The following is a 24,433-nucleotide window of genomic DNA, read 5'->3' on the forward strand; positions in this document are numbered from 1 at the left end:
TCAAGAAAAACAGTAAGAACAGGGAGAAAGTACTACTATGGGATCACAGCCAGTTTTCAGAATGGCTGCTAAGACAGGGTATTTTAAAACTAAAAAAGGGAGAGTTGGGAAAGGCTGTATCACAGAATGATGATACTTTCAATTATTTCAACTATTTACCCTGATGAAAAGTGATTCCCAGAATACATTCACAGGGTCTACTTGAATAGATACACACATTCATGTACATTCTTTTCACTGATATTCACAGATCACATATACACTGATAACCACAGATATTAAACTACGTGTTCACACACACTATTTCCAAACACATGTGCTCTTCAAACCCTGAAAAATATATGCATACTCAGATACATGTAAGTTTATATTTATATTTGATACACAGGTCTACATATCATTTAAAAATACCAAAATAAAATATTATTCACTTCTTTTTAAAAATCTTGCAAAGATTACAGATACACAGGTAAGTCTTTTTTAATTCTAAAAGGCATGTGGCACAGTTAAGTTGAGGGATTTGAACTGGAGAGATTTTTAAGGTCGTTTTATTCTACTAGCTAACAATTTAAAAACTACCAACTTTTTAAATTTTCAAGACCATATTCTAAAATCCAAGTCAACTTACTTCTGTATTTACCTGCCTTATGAATGCAATTTTAAGAGAATAAATAAACAACATTTATCAAGTCCTTATTCATTATATTGCAATAAACTTAAGACTACAATATCACTTCATGTCCACTAGAATGGCTATGAAAAACGAGAAGAATGGAAAATAAGTGCTGGCAAAGATGCTGAAAATCAGAATTCCTGCAACTTGCTAGTAGGAATATAAAATGTGGAGCCCTATGGAAAATGGCATAGTGGTTTCTTAAAAGGTTATACAGGCTGGGTGCGGTGGCACACACATGCCTGTAATGCCAGCACTCAGGAGGATGACTGTGAGTTTGAGGTCATCCTGGGCTACACAGTGAGCTCAAGGCCAGCCTGAACTACAAAGTGAGACCCTGCTTCAAACATACAAACAAACCAACAACATAGAATTATCACGATTTAAAATAAATAAAAAATAAAAATGAAAAAAAAATTCTCCCATGATTCAGTAGTACCCCCCAAAGAATGGAAAACAAATATTCCAACAAATACTTGCACATGAATGGTTACAGGAACATTATTCACAACAGCTGAAAGGTAGAAAAAACCAAATACATATCCATCAATAGGTAAATGAATAAGCAAAATGTGGTACATCCACAGAGTGGAGTATTTTGAAGTCATAAAAAGAATGAAGTACCGATACATGCTACACGTTCAAGGATGAACCTTGAACATGTGTTAAGTGAAAGAGGCCAGACAAAAGGTCACATATATAATTGCATTTGTATGAAATATCTAAAATAGGTAAATCCATAGACACAGAAACCAAACTAGTTGTTGTCAGTAGCCAAGAGAGGGGCTAATGGAGAGTCACCATGCTTAATGGGAACAGGGCTTTCATTAGGTGCAGTGGAAATGTTTTGGAACTTGATAAAAACTGTTATGTGTACAAACACTGTGGCTGTACTAAATGCCACTGAGTTACTTTTAAAAAAATGGTTAATATGTGAATTGCACTTAAAAAAAAAAAGCTTAGAAATTCATAGAATTGTTTTTAAACCTAGTTCTCTTTAGTAATAATAGATAAATTTAAGCCACTGACTAAAGAATTATTGTAATTACTGTAGCTGGGCATGGTGGTGCATGCCTATAATCCCAGCACTTGGGAGGCTGAGGCAGGAGGACTGCTGCAAGTTCAAGGCCAGCCTGGGCTACATAGTAAGACCCTATTTCAAAAAACAAAGACAAAACACTCAAATATGGCACATGTAAAAAGTGGAACTGAACCCTGAATTTAAAAATCTGACCAGGACCGAGGAGTTATCTCAGTGGTGCCGCTGCCTGCCTTGTAAGCACAAGAACTCAAGTTCGATCCCTGGTACCAAAACCAAAACATAACAAAAAATGTAAATCTCAAAAATTTGACCAAATTAAAAGTTCAAATATCATCTCATTTCTGATACATGAGAATATACATAATGAAGAGTATGTACCAAATAAGTCTGGAAAAATAAATATCCTCCCAAATCTGTTTATCATAATTATCATATAGTATTTGAGGTGTTACCAAGCCACATACCTGACAAAGGGTTTTCTTGATTAATTTATTTTGAGATACAAAGTATTCTTTGGAAAAGATAGGGTGAAAGAAATCTCAATCTTCATTTATGAAACTTTTAAAGTCACCTGATGTAAGTGGTAAAAAAGGAGACAAATTTAACACTAACTCAGTAATTCCTAATGCTAAATAAGACTACACAGTTACAAGTGCTCGATGTCACTGTGCCTAAGCCTTTTAGAGATCACTTTAAAAAGCAATCCAGTAGTTAGGGATTTAGCTCAGTGGTTCTCCCACCTGCCTAGCAAGCACAAGTTTGATTCCTGGTACCAAAAAAAAAAGGCAATCCAGTAAATAGTTATATTGTATGGAAAATAAACATATAAATACAATACAGAAGAAAATAAAACTTGTAAGTGGGTACTTACAGGCTTTTCAATGGTGTCCTTATAGAGATATAAAGAGTGCTTCACATTAAAAATGTGATGGTTCTAAAAGGTTAGTTCAAAAAGTAGTTCTACTTATTACAAAGACATGGATGTAAAAGATACAAATAAAGAACTGGAAATTTTGAGATCTTAAAAAAGTAAAATGCCTGGGCCGGGGATTTAGCTCAGTGGTTCCGGCGCCTGCCTTGCAAGCACAAGTTCCCGAGTTCGATCCCTGGTACCCCCCCCAAAAAAGTATAGTTCCTTACTCCTAAATTAGTATATAACCTACCATAATATATAATTGTAAATATATTCAAGTTAGGAAATCCATTTGAGATTTTAATGGGAAAATGGGAGGTAATTTTATATTCAAAGATTATCAGTATATGTGTCAGAAAAGCAATTTTGTTAAAAAGTGATTGAATGCCATAGTAATTATTTTGGAATTGTGATTTTAATTTTCTCTACATTTCTTTCATGTTTTTGACTTTTCCTCTCTATATAGATAAACCTGGATTTATAAGCCAGTAAAATTGAAAAAAATAAAGCTTGTTTTCACAAAAGGTCTAAAACTTACATGGCATAGGATCATAGAATCTTTGCTCTGAAAGAGGCCAACAGTCTCTCAGTTTAGCACTTTGTCAAATCAGAGTAAACCTATGTATGATAATCTAATATTATCCAGCTTTCTCCTGAACACTTCCAATTTACACAAATCAGTGTTGTTTTTTTTTTGGTACCAGGGATCGAACCTGGGACCTTGCGCTTGCAAGGCAGGTGGCGGAACCACTGAGCTAAATCCTCCGTGCATCAGTGTATTTTGAAAATAACTTGTTCCACTGTTAAGTGAAAATTTCATCATTAATCTATCAGTATAGTACTTTAGTACTTTTATTCAATTTCTGTAATAGACTTAAGTTTTTATAATAAGTCCAAATATGTACAGCTCTCTAATTTCCTATTATTTTCAATTTTGTAATCTGGAGAAAGAACATATGGCTACTCTTTTTATAAGACTGTCCTTGAGGTATTTATGACAGCTATTAAGAGTATCTTAATCTCTCTTCTTCTAGCTCTATCTTCAATTCTGCTTTTCTATATTCCCTATCCAGCATTTGCTATTATTCTTAAATGGGGTATATAGGGCCCCAAACAACATTCCAAATGGTTTCTGATCAGCTTTAAAGCCAGAATAGTCCCAAGATACCAGACATTCTTTTTTTGAAATGTAGTTTAAGACTACATGAGCATTGCTAGCAGTTACTATCAACAGCTTAAGTTTATAATCAACTAAACCATACAAACAAGTCTATTTTGCTTTCATTATCTATTGCTTAGCCATGTAGTGTCACACATTCAATTTTAGAAAAGTTTATGGGGAAAAGCATTCAAAATGTAAGGGAATGTAATTAGAATAAACAGAATGTATCTCTATTTGGCCCCAAAAGTCTCTCCCTCTACTTTCCACACTTTCTAGGCTAACTAAGCTAACAACACAATCAACATATCCACTACTTATTTTTTATTTCATCTGTAGGAAATTATACACTTTTTATGCTCAGTTTAAAGAAGAAAATAATATCATCAAGGGCATGTGATTAAATGAATAAATCACCTGGGTTCTTAATCAAGCAGAAAGGAAAAGTAAACACAGAAATGGTGAAGATATAATGACTACCCCTAAGATGTTAGGAAACCACCAATGAACACACAAACTTAAGTTTTCCTTTTCATTTCTTCAGCAACTGCGATTGTACCAAGTCCCAGGGAGGGTGGGAATTTCTCTACCTGTATTTCTTTTATTTCTTTACTTATATGTTCTTAGAAAAGGTTTAAAAGACTACTTCTCCCTCTGTTTATTAGGTAACTGGATTTATATAAATACAGTCACCAACTTATTTCCAGATTTTAAAAACAATATAAATCACTGGGAAGCAAGAAATATTAATATTTTGTTTCAGATTCAAAGGTAAGGATTACACTGTACATTACTGTAGTCTTATTAGTGATAAACCTCACTCACTGAAATCTCTAAATTTCTGTGGGAACAAAATTTATTATAATCTGCAAAAAATTAGAGAAGCTGGGTCGGGGACTTAGCTTAGTGGTTCTGCTGCCTGCCTCGAAAGCGCAAGGTCCTGAGTTTGATCCCTAGTACCAAAAAATCCCCCCAAAATTAGAGAAACTGACTATTTGAAAAATTTTATCTGCCAATATTTTATTTAAGACCATACAAGACTGGTCTAATAGGGAGTACTTCCTTCCTCCTGAAGTACTATGTTCACTGTTGTCTTCCATAAATGTTCACTAAGAATGCTTCAATGCACATGGCATGTGTAAGTCTCCCAGAAATGGTAGAAGAGCTAAATGTTTGGAATTACCTTGAGTGGTAAAGTTGAAGAGTGCAGGTGTATCTCGCCCATTTGGTAGTTTGACATTTGGGTCCCGTAATTCATCGAAAAATGAATGTGCACAAGCTTCCAGTGGTGTCAGTCGGGCAGTTGGTGTATACTCCAGCAGACGGCTACACAGTGCAATTGCCTCTGGTGGAGTTCGGGGTCGGAAGACCTGAAGTACAAGGAAATGGAAAGGACATTAATGTTTTACCATAAAAATCTAAGCAAATAACCCCGTGAGTACTTCATTAATTCCCATCATGTATAAAAACATGGTACATTTGGGAAAGGAGCCTTCTAGAATGAAAAGAGTTAACTTCATGTGATTCACCATATTGGGGTAAATAGCTAATTAAAGTCTATGTGAGAAATGCTCGGAGAAAAATCTACACATGCTAACTAATCATAATCATGCATATAAAATAGGACAGGCACATGACAAAGGCCCACGTCTGGAGGCAAGCACAACTAGAAGAATATAAAAAAAATTAAAAGTTTAGACTGCTGTGGCACTAAATAAAAGACTGCCTCTCTGGCATTAATCTTAGCAGAACAATTGTTGGTAATGAATGGCACTGTTCAAATTTGGCAAATTTGGCAATCAATATTTTTTAAAAAGAAAAGCTGTTATTCTAGGTCTACAAATGCAAATGCTTCTTAATAAGCAGAGCCTACCATCATTTGAAGTTGTTCTTGAGTACCTAGACTTGACAAAATGTCTGTCATTGTCTTCTCAAGTAGCTGTTATCACAAATGTGACCAGGTCACTCTTTTTTGAGTGAAATAAAATGAACGCTATATTACAGTAAAGTGTATTAAACACATTTGCTTTTTAAAGGAAAGCTTTCTAATCATCTGTGTCTTAAAAGGAATCAATACACGGAACTAGGTGAATATACTTCATTCTAAATTATGGTAGTTAAAGAAATAAAAGGGGAAAATAGAAACAAACATAGTAGATGGATAGAGTCTTCAATACTAAGGAAAAGTGAAACATCCCTTGATAAAATAAAGGTGTGATAATGAAGGTGGACAGACACAAAGGGAAGCAAACAGACATAAATGGAGGGGAAGGATCCATAAGTGAGGAAAGACATGCAGACCTGGATAAGGATGAAGGACATGAGGAGGCTAAGGTTCCCACACAGCAATGGCTCGCATAGTATTGTTCACTTAGGGTGAAGGCAGGGGAACTGGTCACAACTAGAGTTCATTAGGTATTTAGAAGACTATGAGCACTTTAATAAAAACTGAAAACTTTAAAAAACACACACACACAGTTCATTACTAAAAAAGATTATTTTCCATGGAAATTGAGAAACTGGGTGGAGTAGGATCTTAATTTATTTCAGAACCTAATGATCTTAGTCAATTTATTGGTTATATTAGAAAGCCCTTTGTAAGATCAAAAATCTGCCTTGTCTTTATGCTTTTGAGTACTCTTAGTTGAGGAAACTTTAAAATAATTTTATTTAAAATGCTTAGATCTTCCTGTTTCTGGTCATTTCTTCCTCTCTTGCTCCCAAGGTCCATAATCAAATCCAGAATGCAAAAAGAAAATAATTAGTGGGAAAACTAAGAAAATTTATCATAAAAACATTGAACACTACTGGTATTTTATTCCTGAGGGAAGTCTGCATCTATCTGATGTATGAATTTATTTGCTAGCTAATCCAATATGCTTAAGCACCAATAATGGTACCACATAAGTAGAATTAAAAATAGCATCACATTAAAAAGAGTATTTCCTACTAAAATTCCAAAGTAGGGTTAACTAGATGGTGAGTTATTTTAAATAAAAATTTTCATATTAATGAAGATTTTTGTGTTAAAGGTATTAATAAACCAGTATTGTAAGTTTATTTCTGATAATCGTAAAAAGACTCCCATGTCTCTTCATGTTCTACTGGCTATGATCTTCCAGTTTGGTTCGAAGATATGTATTTGTTTATTTTGTCAGAAATCCTAATTCAAGGAGTCAGAGTTAAAAACTATATAGAAAAGAACTAATTCCAAGAATCTACATTAAAATCAAGATTTAATCTGCCTTTAAAAACAGTATCTGATGTTACTTTAAACCCTTAAAGAGATCTCTTGATGAGAAAAGCCTTTATTCAGTACTTTGTGGATAAAGGTTAAGTGGAAAATTACGTGCAGTTAAAACTCAGCATCTCCCAGAGTTTAGATTTCTGACAATAATACAGGGTGTAGTAGCATGGAACTTCCAAAGATAAAAGTCCAAATTAGAAACTAGCTCTTCTGAATTATCTTTGTATCTAAAGAGAAGGGAACCAACAACTCCTGAAATACAGGTTTTAGTAAAGAACTTTCTGTAGCCACATCATTTCTTGCTCATTGAAATTGTTTAACATCCAGAATCTTCGGTCTCGTAGATCTTCATCAATATTTATTCTTGTAAGAATAATAATTTTAAAAACCCCACAATTCCTAAACTTCAATCTAGATGTCAAGGATCACCCAGGAGATTGACAATCTAAATATACCATAAAAAACCCGTACTATACAATTAATGAAAAATAAATCACAGCTACCTACACTGTTTTTACTACTGCATTTCAAGAATTATTTAAATTATCACAAAATGTTTACTCCCAAGTTTTACAGACCTGCCCTGAAATTTTGGGAAAAAAAATTAAGTACATACCCGTACTCCTGAGGTGAAATGTCCTGTTCCTGACGAATCCTAAAGATGATAATGCAGTGAAATAATCCAAACAGGGGAAGTCAATCCAAAAGAGAATAGTCCAGCAAGGAAAAATATATCCAATGTTATAAGAAATCCATGGTGTAGGGGGACATAGAAAATGTTTATACAATTATAAGCTTTAAACATCAGTAGCAAGTCCAAAATTTAAAAATTATTTCACCACAGTGTATGCAAAAAAATTTTTGATTGTGCAATGGTGAGGCACAGTAAAGAAACATTTTAATTTGTTTATTATGTTCCAATGCCAGTGTGTTTATTAAAAAAATACAAAACCAAAAAAAGTTAAATCAAAATGAAATCTAGAAGTAAAGTTCCCAAAATAAAGTGGTCTTCTATGACCTGGATTCATCATCCATAGACATGGCTGGGAGGGGGCGTATTAACCTGCTTTTTTAAAGATGTAAGTTCCCAATATATTAATTTTTCACAATTAATGTGTCCCAGTTACATAGTATAAACATTTTTTGCTAATGAGTGATAAAAGAAACATTATATATTTAATTTATATAACTATAGATTTCAAGCTAGATATTTTCAATTTGTGTGAGCTAAGAACAATTAGGCCACCGCGGATTATTCTCCATTTTTGGATTGACTTCCCTGCTAAAAGATGTTTATTTGCTGACATTCTCATTATCTTAGTACTCTTCAGGAAACTGACATATCACATCAGGAGTGCGGGTATAAACTTACTTTTTCAATGTGGGCTTTGCCCCCTCATACCCTTGCACCCATTACTGAGGAAAAATATAGAACATTCTTTCCTTTTTGGAAAAATTCACTGAAAAAAAACCTACAATTTTTAGCACTACAAATTCAACACAGTTTCGTCTGCAAATATGCCCAATTCACCCACCAAAAGCTAAACAAAAATTTATACAATAAACAATACAATTAAGGGACAGTCACAGTTACAGGTGACATGCATAGTAATGTACACCAACACCTAGGCACAACGGAGCCAAATATGCAAGGGAGGTAGCAGGTTCTATTATGTCTAGGTATTGAGAACAAAAAAACAAAACGCATAACTCACCGGTGGCTGTGAACTCCCTTGGGTAGTCTAAGAGAATGTAACATTCTTTAGGATAGTTTCCAGTGGGAGAATTAAATATTTTGCGAAAGTAAATAATCCGCGGATTACTTTTAGTCTGCAAACTAAGATTTAGTGTATGGATCAAAATCCGGTCCATCAGAATAAAAATTCTCACAATACAATCTGGTGGACAAAAATAGAAAACCATACTAAAAGACCGGATAGCACAAAGTTAAGATTCAATTGGGACAACTAACAATTAGTGCGCAGACTAAATATGGCCAGCCAAGTATGCAGCAAGGCCATGGAGATCCCAAAACACCCCTTTAAAAACTAAAAGCAAAGAGCAAAAGAAAAAAGGAAAGAAAGAAAAAAAGGAGCAAAAAGAAAAGAAAAAAGCAAAGAAAGAAAATATAGAAAGGAAAAATTCAAAAGAACCAAAACACTGACATGAACTTTTAAAGTAATTTAAATACTACCTCACCTATGCAGCAACGTATTTTCTTAAATTGAAACAAATATCAGCTCTCATCACAAAATACTAGTCCATAGAAGAAACTAACAGAAAAAAATATATATTTTTTTTTACCAAAAAGAAAAGTCTACGGTATGGAACAAATGCAAACAAATCCTTAAACAATTATTCAAAGTACATTTGCATTTGGATGACCCAAAAGTAACACAGCTAATTTTCTTCTTATATGTCCTAGAACAACAGACTTTTTGGCCATCAAAGTTCAAGCTGGAACTGTTAAGACTGAATCTCAGCCCTTTAAAAATGGCTGTTTGTAAAAAATCTCACGCACTATATCAAGCCTATAGTTAAGCTGCTTCTCAAACTTTAGCTATCACCAACTCTGCTGTATTACACAGCCACATCAGAGCAATATAAAAATGGCAATATTTTATGGCTAAAGACAGTGGTAATAAATTTAAAGAACACAGAATAAGTGTTGTGATGGTTCCAAAGAGCTACTCTTTACTAGTTTCATGATAAATTTACAATACTGACACTGCTTTCTGGTCATATACAAAATATAAGCCCCTGGTTTAAAAAATGAACAGACCATCAATATTTCTAAAGCACAATCCAACACTGGCTCTCGAGTAACCTACTAATCATCTAAAATGATACCATGTCATGGACCTGTTGAATAGCTGAACTTTAAGAAAAGAAACTAAGTATATAAAAGTGCTTATATGTAGCATATAAGTCAATAATTAACTGGTCTACACTATTTTAAAAAACATTTTTGGAGTATTTTTCATTGATTTAATGATGCAGTGACATGAGGTAACACAATTCATTTTAATATTATCAAAAATGATTACCAGCAGCTACTGAAAACTGACTTTCAGAATACACAAGCCAAGTAAAATAGGTATGTTCGAAGTTAGCTTTTTAATGAGGTAGATATGCAAACTGAATACACTGCAAGCCTACTCAGAAATACATTTTTCTAACCTCTGAAGATAGCAGTTCTAAGGAAGGCTGCGTATAAGAATCAAAAAGAATACTGTACTTTCCTTAGCCATGACAGTGTACTCCATGAATTTCAGTTGCACTAATTCAAAAGCTAGTTGAGTTTTCTGAGTTCTACTACACATAAGAAAATTATATGTAAATATTAGTATTTAACTATGCAATGCAATTTCTCCTAAATCATTCACTGATGAAATGGTACTGCAGGCCTACACATATTTATCAAATATCTGCTTAACAAATTTAATCTCTTATTGTTCACAAAATAGTTACTAGAGTCAGGCTGGCCTTCCCAAGAATACATGAACACAGTATTTCCTTTTCATTCACATCTTCCTACTTAAGCAATATTTAACTAAACTTTTCTCTATCTTTTTTTTTTCTAAACTTTTCTCTATCATTTTAAATCCTAATTCTCCTTCAACAGCCTACCTTCTCTATCATCTTTAAGGAGACTTCTTTTTCCCCTCCAACACCTTCACTATAGATCTACTTTGTAACTCTTACAAGAACGTGGAAAACCTTTGAACTATTACATCATATTATCAAGCATATGGTTATATAGTACTTTACATTATTCAATACTTGCATTGACTGAGCTTTTCAAGGACAAGAAACTATGTATTTTCCCTTTCTTGTATACTTTATGACACCTAGCACAGTGCTGGTTACACAGAACACACAAGATTTAAAGAACAAATGAAAAATTAGATTTTTGTGTTCTTTTTCAATCTATCCCTAACCCCCTCTATCTCCAATAAACAATCTTTAGAGAAAGTCCATTCACATAGGAAAATGGATATTAGAAAAGTGGAGGAAGTGATTATTCTAGCACTAACAAAGATGTAGGCAGAAATTTCAGTAGAGAACATACTGGATTGATAATGGATTAGGGCAGAGGAGGTTGAAAAAGTACATGAAACATGATTTACCATAAACAATACAACAAAATAGGTTAAGGGGCAATCTTAGGAGCCAAAAGAAATTTGAAATGTGGTCTTATGTTTTTGGAATTCAAGTGAATGAAATGAGTAAAACAGAGAAACCAAAAAAGGTAGATATAGGAGATACACAAGAAAAGCTGGACAGCAATCTTGGTTTTGTGCTTTCCAGGCTTCTCTGTGGGCATTTTTGGTAATGTACTGAATAATAGTTAAAACAGATAAATTCATAAGTTCTGAAAAATCTTGTATTTAAAGGGTCAGGGGAAAAAAAATGGAAGAGTATGAAGAAAATCTTAAAAGAAGTCTAAAATGATTATTTTGATAGATCTCAGAACTCAATTTTCTGCCCACTCTGTTAGCCAGTTGGGAATATTAGTATTCATTCACATTAAAGCATGTCAATAGTGTTCTAAGAAATCAAGTATGCAAGATTAATTTTTGTGGATAATGCTTTCTGGGAACCATATATATAACCTACAGAGCTAAAACTTCACAACAAATATTTTAAGGTAATTCATACCTTTATTATTATTATAAAAAGAGAAATTAGGAACTGCTGTAGTATAAATAGTATAACTTAGTAAGTAATACAAAACGGGAATGCAGTGATCGTGAAGAACTTGTACAGTAAGAAAATATTCCATGGGTAGGGCTGAGGATTTAGCTCAGCGGCACAGTAGCTGCCTAGCAAGCACAAGGTCCTGAGTTTGATTCCCGGTACCAAAAAAAAAAAGAAAATATTCCATGGAGTAAGTGAGACTTGAGAAAGGGTAAGACTTGGTGAACAGAAAAGAGAAAGAAGAACACTCTAAGTAGGATGGAGAACAAAATAGCAAGAGGTAAAAATAAATATGGTTTCCCTGGGGTCACTTAGGAAACAGTTTGATTACATCAGAAAATTCTACATGACTGCAATGTCTTTCAATGTAAGCTACACATTGAACAACACTCTCATACGTGGCTAACATATTAGTAGCCCTACAATGACTGGAGGAGATCAGGGCCCTTGGGATTCTAATCTACTTCCTCCTACAATACCAGTTATATCACTTATGACCTCCAATACTCTGAAAGAATATGCAGACATCTGTGTTACTTAATTGATCTTACAGGATTATTTATTATCAGGATAAAATGGGAATATCTGTCTTACTGAAATTTAAACAGATAGCAAGATCAGGTACTCAAAACAAGGAAAAAACCCCCTTGACACATCTACTATATTATAACCTTATAAAAATTTGTAATCTAGCTAGATAAAAACTTTAAAATTCATTGTCTAACAATATGCATTTAAGGAGGAAGAAAGTTGGAGGCCTTGGGAAAATGACCAGTTTCAAGCAATGAAATACCCTAGGGAAGGCTAGCAGCAAGACAAGAATTTAAACATCTGTTTTTCTGGAAAGGAAAGGTGGAAAAGATCAAGAACAGAGTGACTGAATAATCTATGATCCAAACTAGGGTACTTTTGAGAGTAATTACACTGGAATCAGAACATTATGAATTAGGACATAGAACCTGCCTTGTCATTATTTGTATTTTATGCCACATGTCCCCAAAGACTTTGAGGAATCAAAGAATAATTTAAAATAGAAATGACAGTACCACATATGCTTTTATTTTATTTTTTTTTCTGAGACAGGCTCTCACTCACAATCCAGGCTGGTCTTGAACTCAATCCTCCTGCCTCAGCCTTCCAAGGGCTGGGATTACATGCAGGAGTCATTACACCCAGCTCCCATATACACTTTTAAAAAGCTAATTTTCAGACAGCAATGATGATGGACTAAAGTGTTGTGAAACTGAAGAGGTGAAATTAGGAGGTAGCAGACTCTTTGACAATTCTATTATATGTCAATGTCCTAAACTAAAGTTAGGGCAATGGAGACCGGGGGTGGGGGACAAATCAGAAAATTACGTTGAGGTCACATTTACTTAGAAGTAAAATAAAATAGTCCTTTATAAGCATATCTGCATTTTCAAAAGAACCAGAAGAAAAGATGTGGGAGATAATCAATACCTTACAAAAGAAAAAAGCTGAGGCATAAACATTAGGAACACCAGTGTTCAGTTCCTCAGTTCATTTATTATAGACTGCCACCCAACCTGGGTTTCACGTTCAAATTGCAGAATTTAAGCTTCTTCACCTCTGGCTCTACTTAATTCTCAATCTACTTTTACATCACTTCCTTTCACTTTCAATCTGGTTTTCTTCTTTGAAGTGAACCACATACATCAATATAGAAGGCTTATGTTCTCCCACACCGAATAGTAATCCCTGCTCAAAACCATGAGCATCTATTTCTCTCCCTACTTAAGCCACAATTAATGAATTAGGTTACACTACCTATTATGGAGTAGTCAAGGGCAACTTAATGGATTCCTGGCATACATCACTCTGGGATCATCTCAGTGTTTTTGTTTTCCCTCTATCTTTCCTATACATCTGTATCACTTTATCTCATTACACATTTTCACAGAAGATATTTTCTCCCTTAATCTTTATTTTTGTCTGATTCTTTTGAGAAGCTACCAATCTTGGGGAATCTAGCTGCACTACACAGTGGCTGAGGAAACCAGGGTTCACATTCACATGTCCACAGCTTCGGGAAATGGAACTGAAGTAGGTTCTAAGGGAAGACACCAAGAAAAAAAGGGGGGGTTGTTCTTGATTTTTGACTCCTACTTTCCAGACCCCAATAGTAAGATGCTCTAGCCATTACAGGATTATGCTATATTTTTAAATTATTCCACTGGCTGTCTAGCATAAGACAGCATTTTTCAAGTTGTTGTCCACCATCATAATGGGGGAAGGCAGAGAAAGGGAACTGAACCACCTCTAGTAATCTTACATTTGGTTTTTCCACAATAATCTATTTTAAAAAAATCAACACAAGCATATTCCGATCATTCAACTGACAAAAGAGAACCACGGAATTTCAGTGCACCACCTGAATTTGTGTGTACTGAGAAATTAATACGAATGAAATGAAAACCAAATAATGTTAAAGGACACCTGTATATGAAGTGCTTACAGTAATTCTAACAGAAAAGGTAGAACAAAATCATTATTCTACACATGGTTACAGGAATGAAAATATAAGTAGAGGGGCGGGCTTTATATAAATTATTCAAGTTTGAATAATACTAGAGTATTACAGAAACATCAGGAATCCAAGAAGGTGAAAGGAAAGTTAAAAGCATACAAATTCATCACAGCTGTTCTGCTGGCTGAATTTTAATCAGTCCTTCCTCACTTTCCACTCTGGCTAATACTTCCATTGTCAGGAGATAATCCAAAGGAAAAATGCCAAATATGACATACACTAATGTTGATGGCAATGTTGATTTGAGGATAGGGATAGTTAAAATAGGATTTCATGACCATATATACATATATAGAGGGCAGCATCTGCTGAATACTTTGATTATATGAAAAAGAGCTATTCTTGTCTTCTTCCATCATAAAAATATTAAAGAAACTATGAAAATATTGATAGGTGAAACAGAAAATAAATCATACTCTTCTTACTCAAATCTAATCATTTTGGCCTATTTCCTTATTTACTCAATTGCACAGAATTCTTTTACTTTCTTCTTAACCTGGTTGAAATCAAAGTATACTATAAATCACTTATTTTAACACTTTTAACTTGTGACAGCTTTAATGGATTCAAACTAAATCCAAAATAAGCTATCTGGGATTCTCCGGGTTACAGCCAAGTGAGAGCCCCTAAATATCTTCTGACTCAGATTTAAAATAAACCTTATGTACAAAAATCCAAGAATACTTTATTGAAGACCATTTAGTGTTTATCAGATATTTCTAAAAGAAAGGGAAGAACATATTGGTCTTTTGGTCAGTGAAGTTCTATAATTATGGCACTAAAATACTACTGAGGTCTTTGTTTCAGAAGGAAATAACAGTAATGAGATTTTCTGAAGAGATGGAATGAGATTGTAAGAACTTCAAGGAAAGTTAACAGTTGAGTGGGGGCAGGCACACTTTGATTCTAAGAAGTGCAAATTACTTCACCTATAGTCCTAAATTATTTTATTGCTTATTATAAATTATCTGAAATCAACTAAATGAATTTCTTGATGACCAGAACAAACTGTTATGTGGACATTTAAAATACAGAACATCTCTGCATGAATCACATTATTAGAAAGTTGACCATTCTAAGCCACAAAAAATATATAAGGAATCAATAAACAGTGCATGGCACATGACTGGAAGTTTAAGAGATTCAGCATTAAACACATGTGCATGTATACTGAGGAATTTAATCCTGTCATTGTCACAAGCTACCTATGTAATCCTGGATAAGCTGTCTTCTCTGCACAGTCAATCACAAAATTGACAAGTTAAACTGAGGTGCAAACTTTTAAATACAATATTTCTTAAAAACATTTTGGTTAAGTACCAAAACAAAAACTGTCTTCTGATAAATTAGTAATTGAGCTTTTTAGCACTGGTACCCTCTAATGTTACGGACAGCCTTTTCCAATGGCTGGTGATATCCTAGAAATGCTTTCCATACATACTCCCAGAAAAATTCTATCTGCTTTTTAATACTGCTCCCAAAATATCAATAAGAAAGTAAGCAGGGGAAGGAAAATACACATAAAAGAATATGGATAATGAATAATGCACCTTTATGTAAATAAACTTCTAAATTTTAAGTTGTCAAAATTTATATATAAGATCCTGCTCCAGTATTTTAATGATACAGGTACTTTACCATGCAAGCAAATGAAGGCGCAGGCTGACACTCCACAGGAATTCAACAGGAACAAAACTATATACAGTCAATGCAGCACTGAAATACAACTACTCAACTCTCTTTATGTGCAGACCTGCTAGACATTTATATCCAGGCACTTATCCTGGTCTCCAAATAGTTTAAGAACACTAAGAAACCCAAGCTTTAGTTGATGAGCTTTCTTAAAAAAAGAAATTTTCACTCACCTTTGTCCAAGGATGTGCCTTAATTTGAGGGAATTTGAATTCTGTGTAATTTGGGTTCATTTCTCTAATTTGCTCCCTTGTTGGTGTTCCAAGGACCTAGGCAAAGTAAAAAAAAAATTACATATTGCCATCTTTTCCCAACATGTTTACATACACAGTCTTTATGTTTTAATGAACTACTTTCACTGAAGAAAAAAGAAAGAATCGCAAAGTGAAAATACACAACAGCAAACAGTCCAGACTTTGTGGTATACTTTAAAATCATAACTGACTACAGATTCCATGTCATATGCCCTAGGCAGACTTTAATGATGACAATAATGTTAAGTCTGGGTCATAAAAAGAAAAATCAATAAAAAAGACTCCAGTAACCCTCTAGTTCCCTTTCCCAATGGATCTGAAAATGACTGTATAGCTGCAAAAGGAGGAAAAGATTCAAGCTGAATTCACATTGCTGTGGTCATAGTATGTATGCTAGTTTCAAACAGGTTAAAAAAATGCATGAGATCCTAGCCTTGATCCCCAACAAATGATTTAAAATAATTTAAAAATTGAAGGAAAAATCACGTATCTTTGTTTTATCTAGAAAAATGTAATCTATTTGCAATGATCACATATGAAATGAGAGTATCTTTTATTCACTTAGTAAGGTACAGCCAAAGGTTATATTATCAATATGTTAATTAGGAGAACACCTTACTCATGTACTGTTGTCATTAATCCTATTTAGTCACTGAATATTTAAGTGAGTGTCCCCTGTGTATCAGGAACAATACTGTGACCTATGGAGGATACACAGAACAAGAGATTTCCTGCTACAATGAAATCACGTATTTGCACACTGAAAAAAGTACAACTACAATAGAAGGCAAAAACATATTGAGCACCTCAGTGCCTCTAGAGCTGTACTAGGCACTGGACAAAGTAAAGTAAATGGACCTGGTGGTATTAAACAGAGGCCAGGAAGAAACCTTAAATACTAAAAATGAGCACTTTGAAGAAATCCTATGACCTAATATAAAACGAGTTTACTGAAATGAAATATTACACTATTTAGAGTTAAAGGACACTGCACAGATGGACTGTAATGCAATTTGTGGTGGCAACCAGTGAATATCCAGGATAATTCTATAACCATTCTAGGCAGTGTGAGACTTTTCGTATTTTTTGTTGGTTCTAATTCTCTAGACTCCATTAAACCTTTGAGAACTTCATCAAAAATCTTAAATAGTTTGTCCTTAAAAAGATACGCAAGAAAATGCAATGAAAGACAAATCACAACTGAGAAAAACATCTGAAAGCATCTTCAAGGTGTCTAGAATACATGACTCTTATAATTCAGAAGATACAGAAGAGACATTTGCACTGATAGTTTCATTGAGGTGCTGTTCACACTAGCCAAGATATGGACTCACCCTAGATGCCCACGGACAGACACACAGAAATTTAAATGTGGTAAATATACACAATGGAGTATTATTCAGTCATAAAAAGAGTAAAATTCTGTCAATTACAGCAATATAGACAGCTCTAGAGGACAATATATTAAGTAAAATAAGTTAGGCATAGAAAGGTAAGTACAGCACCTTTTCATTTACATATGGAAACTAAAACACTGAACTCAAAAAGAGTAGGGAACAGAACAGTGATTATCAGACCCTGAGAAGGGTATGGGGATTAGGAGGGATGGAGAGAGATGCTTAATGGGTTCAGGGATGCAGTTGGTAAGAAGAGCTTTCAAAGTTCTGCACTGCAGTAGGATTAAATATGGTTGACAATTCAGTATTTCAAAATAGCTAGTAGAGAAGATATCAAATATATTCAACACAAAGAAACGATGTCTCAAGTAGTGACAATAGCCATGATTATGGCTATTTGTATCAAAATGCCACAGTGTCCCATAAGGAGTAACTACGTGTCAACCAAAAATAAAAATAACCTCATTAAAAAAGATATGAATAGACACTTCACCAAAGACAACATAAAGACAGTAAATACACACACATAAACCTTTTCAACACCTTTAATTATCAAGGAAACCTTAGTTAAGTCTACAGGATATCACTACATACCAAACAGCAAGGCTAAAATTAAAATAATTTGCATACTATGCCTTAGCCAAGACACAAACAACTGAACCAATGCAGAACAACTCTCAGTACTGCTGGTGAAAATGTAAAATGGCCTAGCACCTTGGGAAACAGTTTGAGAGTTTCTCAACAAGTTAAATATATACATATCATACGATTCATCATTCCTGTGCCTAGGATTTACACAAGAGAAATGAAAGCGTATGTTCACACAATGACTTCTATACAAACGTGCACAGCATGTATTCTGCAACTGCTGAAAAAGTGGAAACAACTTCCATCAACAAGTAAATGAACCAACAATGTTGTATCTAATAATGAAATACTAGTCTAATAATAATATTAATAATAAACAACTGAATGAATTTAAATTACAAGGAGTGTAAGAAGCTTGAGGAAAAAGAGTACCTAATACATAGCTGTACTCATATGGAATTCTACAAATTTTATGTGTGCACTAACAGAAGATCCGTTCTGTCTATAAGGGCATAGGGGAGACAAGCTACAAACAAGGAAAGGGAACTAGTGGGCATTATGAATATGTTCATTGTCTTGATTTTAGGGTTATATAAATATATTAAGTTATCAAATTATATACTTTTCCTATACCAATTATACCTACAGTAAAAAATCATCAAAATTATTGAAATATTAGAATATATAAATTTTGGATTAAAATTAATAGAAAACATTCTGAACTAAATAATTAGATAGTATTATTCCATACTAATACTATAGTATATAGTATTTATTGACATAAATTATAGTAAATTAGTTAACTATAAACTGACAATCTTCTGATGCTATTGGAAAGAAAGAATGTAGAAAATAATTCCAACTTAACAGTGGTACTGAACGAGGTATCTAATATCAGGAAAGGAAATCTCTGGTCTTGGTAGTTATAAATAGCAGACATTTATAAGGCAGAAAAAAATCCATACTTAATACAAAGGCTAAAAAGAAATACTGGATTTTATTTTCAAATATAATACAAGGACTTATATGCTATACTAAACCTGTTATGAAGGGCATGTATTTGTGTATACTGAAAGGGAAAGGAGTGAAGAAGAATGAAGGAATACTAGTGAGCTTATCAGTAACTGTTTCTCCACATGCAACTCCACTGGATTCTCTGACTAGAGTTAAAAAAGAACAGCAGTATTGTAACACGAATAAATGAATATTTATAAATGCACATGACCCTACAAACTACTCATTCCATTTGAAAGTACAGTATATATCCTAACTGAGAAAGTCTTATGCATCCAAACCAACATTGTTTGTGTTTTTTTTGGTACCGGGATTGAACTAGGGACCTTAAGCTTGTGAGGCAGGCGCTGGAACCACTGAGCTAAACACCCAGCCCCAAACACTGTTTTATATTAGACACAAAAAGCAAAAACAATCTACCAGTAGAATTAAGATAAGTTAATATTATAAACTCATACAATAGTATACGAACTAGCAATGAAAATGAATAAAACAGAGCTACACACATAGTAAGGATGAACCTCTCAAACACAGTGATGAGTTTTTCCTTAACAATGAATACATACAGAATGACTGCCTCATATAAAGTTTAAAACCAGGCAATGAAAAAAAGTAGTTTTTAGTTTACAAAGCAAAACTAAAACACCATGAAAATATTCATCTCAAAAGATCAAATGTGGATTATCTGGTTTAACAGAGACAATGTAGAAGATGGGCTGCAACTGGGATGGAGCAAAAGAAACACATCTAGCTCCTAATTTTTAAATGAATGGTGTTACCTAGACATTCATTTTATTGTTCCTTAACCTGAATATTAAAATTCTTATGTTTTACTGAAGTAAATCCATTAAAAAAATAAAATAGCTGAGACACATATGCCAAGTACAAAAAGCTTGATTAATACTCAACTTTTCATAATTTAGTCTAAAAGCATTCACATCTACACCCTTCTCTCTAAATTCACTATCCCACAGTCATTTAGATCTAAATATTTTACCTGACTTTATGTTATGGAAAACTTCAAACTGAAAAGCCTCAAGAATTTTATAGTGAGCACACCCCCACCCCAAGACCAACCAGATGCTAGAATGAACATTTTACTACATTTGGGTCACCACATATGTAACCCTTATCCATATTATCAACACACCCTATTTTTCAATGCATTTCAAAATAAGTTGCAGATATTCTCATTATATATCAGCATGTATATCATTAAATAAGGCTCAATATTTATGTTTTAAATCTATTTTACATACCTACGGTCCTCTTTCAATTACATCAGTGCATGCATGTAGAAAATCTTTTATTACAGTGGGACATAACCTGCTTTGATGAATAATAATGCCACAAAAAAGGATTCTTAATTACACTTACAGTTGGTGGTAAGATTAAACTAGCTCTGTTCTTTACCTTCAAAATATGGATTTGTGGCTTTTAGGCTTTAATTACTAACTTCTAAATGGAACTACTGATGACAGTTTACTATAAATTATTTTAAAAAGCAATTCACCCTACTCAGGAGACTGGGAGGATTGTAAATTTGAGGCTAGCCTGGACAACATAGCAAGACCCTGCCTCAAAACTGTAAAAAGAATACAGCTCAGTGGTAAACCATTTGCCTACCATGCACGAGGTCTCAGGCTCAATCCCCAGTACTGCAAAATAAAAAGTTTTTAAAAAGGCAATTAACTAAATAAAGAAGTTTGCTAGCGCAAATTGGTTATGAGTCATATTCACGTTTACAGCCACATGACCTTGAATCACTGGGTCTATTAGATGGGAAAACAGACATCCTATTATTTTTGCATGTTCCATGTTTAATTTTTCTCTTAACATTCAATTAGAATCATTTAAAAATTCTTTTTTTTTTTTGGTACCGGGGATCGAACTCGGGTCCTTGCACTTGCGCAGCAGGCGGTGAAACCACTGAGCTAAATCCCTGGCCCTTTCTTATTTTAAAAATATTAAGATCAAGTTCTCCCTCAGGCTGGCTAACACAGAGAATTTACCATATATTACAAAGTTCAAAAAATACAAGAACCGCCTATCCACCAAACACTGAAGAGTATTTTATTATGATAAAGTCCTCTTGAGACAAGAAAAAGGCAAGTTTTTGTTAGTGATTTCTAATTATAAACCAGCTACAATAAGACATTAGGGAACAATTAAAAAATGCTTACAACTCTTAGAATTGATCATGAGTGGTCCTAGAAAATCACTTTAAAAAAAAACTTAAAAAGAAAATGAAAACTAGATGGGAGATCTTCTAGTCTAGAAGTCTACAAACTTTTTCTGGGAAGGGCCACAGAGTAAGTATTTTAAGCTTCTGAGCTATTCTCTGTCACTATTCAACTCTGCCACTATAGCACAAGGGAACTATAATAAAAGTTTATTCATAAAATTAGGTGGCAGGTTGTATTTGGTCCTGGGCACTACTTTGCTGACTCCTGATCTAGTCCAAATATTTTTAAACATGAGAAAAACTGAGGCCCAGAGGGAACGTCTTTTCAGAAATAACTAGTTAAAGGAAGAAGTGGGACAGAGATTAAATCTGTTTAGGGGCAAATGAGTTTTAGGAGATGGTATCAGAGTCTGATTATGGGATATGGTTAGAAGGCAAACAATCTAGTTTGTAACTTTAGCAGCTGTGAAAAATGTTTAGGGTATTAAGCATGAAGGCAAAGACCTGGAGAGAAAATAGTATTTTAGTATTTTAGTCAAGCCACTAAGCAACAGCCAGAAAGAGCTCTCATCAAGTGATAGAGAGTGGGTATATCATTTAGAAAAGTGAAAGTGTTTTTTTAACAAGCAAGGCAGATAGAAATGGTAAAGATGAGGACCTAAGTGACATAAATGTATGGAAATATGGACATTTAAAAAGAAGGCTCATGGCCGGGGATTTAGCTCAGTGGTTCCAGAGCCTGCTTTGCAAGAGCAAGTTCCTGAGTTTGATTCCTGACACGGCCCACCCTGCCCAAAAGAAAGATGGTCACTGAAGTTGGTCATGAAGACTTCCTTTCTGACCTAGATAACACCAGTCATGAGAGCAAGCTGAACATAATCACCTGAAATGAGTTCAGTGGAAACAGCAGATTTAACTTCTTTAAAAAAGTACATGAGAGAAAAAGGAAAGTAAAGAAACATTTATTGAGCTTATAGTGTGTAAAGGCACTGTACCAGCACTGCGATAATTTTCCTTCTTCATTTAAAGTTTTACAGGTACTACATTACCCCATTTTACACTTCAAGAAACCTAAGGCTGACTGAACCTCAAAGTTACAGTTTGTTAGTAGCAGATATGAGATACAAAAGTTTGTGTGAATGACTCCCCGAAATGAGTAAATGACTGGGGTTTACCCAGTACTAAGAGCAGAAAAACAGGGAGGGAGTTAAAAAAAAACTTAAAAAATAATTTTTCTTAAACTTCATTCATTATACAATAAAAAGAATCCTGAGTTCTCTTGAATTGTGATTTATTAAAATTTTAGAAGTAAAAATAATGGTAAAAGAGACTTTCTGACAACCTGAGAACACACATGATTTAAACAAAATCTACCCATGATGGTAATCCAATTTAATAAAAATATCTTGAATTGTTAATAACAAGTCTTAGGCAACAGAAGACTAATATGAAATACAGTTTTCTTTCCTTTTTTGAGACAGGGTCTTGCTACGTAGTTCTGGCTGCCCTGAACTATGTATCCCAAGTTGGCCTTAAACTTGCAGTGATCCTCCTGTCTCAGCCTCCCAAGTGGTGGGATTACAGGAATCACACCTGGCCTGAGTACAATTTTCTAACAGGCTGAATAAGATCAAAGAGTATAACACATCTAAAACGTAACATAGGATGCTTCATAATTTTAATTTATAAAAATTTTTAACTGACATAGCAAATTTGATAAGTCACTTTTCAGGCTTCCAGAGCTGTACAATCATATTGTAAATACTTTACTTGCACATGCTTGGATATATCTGCAATAGTGAGCACAAAATCACTAACAAACATACTAGTAGGATTATCTATTGGTGATTTTTCACATGTGTAAAATTTTGATTGGAATGTGAAATGCTTTCAGTGTGAATAGGCAAGTTTTACAAATGGACACATTACAAGTAATTTTAATTATTCTTAATTGCAGGGCTTAACTTGCAAAAACTATTGTTGCTACTCTGCATAGTAATGCCTTGTTTGGTCGTTTGCAGTTTTCTCCCATTTTGTAGTTTTTTTCACTTGTGATTATTTTTCTGTGCAGCAGCTTCCTAGGTGGATATAATACCATGTGTCTATTTTTGGTTTGTTGCCTGTGCTTTTAGAAACTTACCTCTCGAAATCACTGTCTATATGAATGTCTTAAAAAGTGTTTTTCCCATGTTTTCTTTTAGTAGTTTCACAACTGCAGATCTTATATTTGGGTCTTTGATCCATAGTGAGTTGGTTTTATCCCATGGTGAGATATGAGGGTCTAATTTCTCTCTCTTGCACATGGATATCTAGTTTTTCCATCACAATTTATTAAAGACACTGTCTTCACTGTATATTTTTGGTGACTCTGTAGATCAGCTGATTGTAGCTGTGTAGATTTATTTCAGATATTTCATTTATTTATTTTAGATGTATGGATTCTTTATTCTGTTCCACTGGTCTATGTGTTAATTTGGATGCCACACCATGCTGTTTGGATTACCACAGCTTTGTAGTATGTTTTCAGGTCAGGTATTATGATATCTTCAGCTTTGTTCTTTTTTCTCAAGATTGCTCTAGTTATTCACAGTCTTTTGCAATTTCCTATGAATTTTCAGATTGTTTTTTCTTAGAAAGGTTCTGTATCTTTACCAGACTAGTAGTTATAAGGATAAGTACGTTTGTTAAAGCTCATTAAGCTTTACACTTAAGATGGCTACATTTTATTACATGTAAACTACATTTCTATCAACTTGATTTAAAAGGAAAAACAGACCATTATGTAATTTGTGTTACCTGTACTATACTAAATATATACCAAGTATTTATCCTCTTTAATTGCTATTAGGTTAGCACTAACAATATCAGAGTCAAGCATACTAAAATAAACACTGTTTTATATATAATATGCATATTCTTTAAGAAAGTAAAGGTAAGACACAATCAAGAGATAGTTTAAAAAACTTCTTCAGTCTCTAAAGTCATTCACCTAATCAAAATACATAGATCCTATCCTTAAG

General features: G+C 33.9%; 1 protein-coding gene across 5 annotated transcripts in view; it reads right to left on the bottom strand.

The window, feature by feature from the left end:
• The window catches only part of Gsk3b (glycogen synthase kinase 3 beta), a 189,254-nt gene that overhangs the window by 22,629 nt on the left and 142,192 nt on the right, over window positions 1-24,433 (bottom strand). For 3 of the 5 annotated variants that reach the window (XM_004835655.4, XM_004835658.4, XM_021263075.2), the window contains 3 exons: window positions 16,149-16,244; window positions 7,651-7,689; window positions 4,971-5,157 (listed from right to left, as the gene is read on the bottom strand). In XM_004835655.4, the coding sequence (XP_004835712.1) occupies window positions 4,971-5,157; window positions 7,651-7,689; window positions 16,149-16,244 (322 nt within the window). The remainder of the gene's footprint in view (window positions 1-4,970; window positions 5,158-7,650; window positions 7,690-16,148; window positions 16,245-24,433) is intronic. The other 2 variants (XM_004835656.4, XM_087209012.1) reach the window with 1 other exon arrangement.

This window comes from Heterocephalus glaber, unplaced genomic scaffold (genome assembly GCF_053883595.1).
Source record: "Heterocephalus glaber isolate CG9 unplaced genomic scaffold, H.glaber_assembly_v1.0 deba00000122, whole genome shotgun sequence".
Lineage (NCBI taxonomy): Eukaryota > Metazoa > Chordata > Mammalia > Rodentia > Bathyergidae > Heterocephalus > Heterocephalus glaber.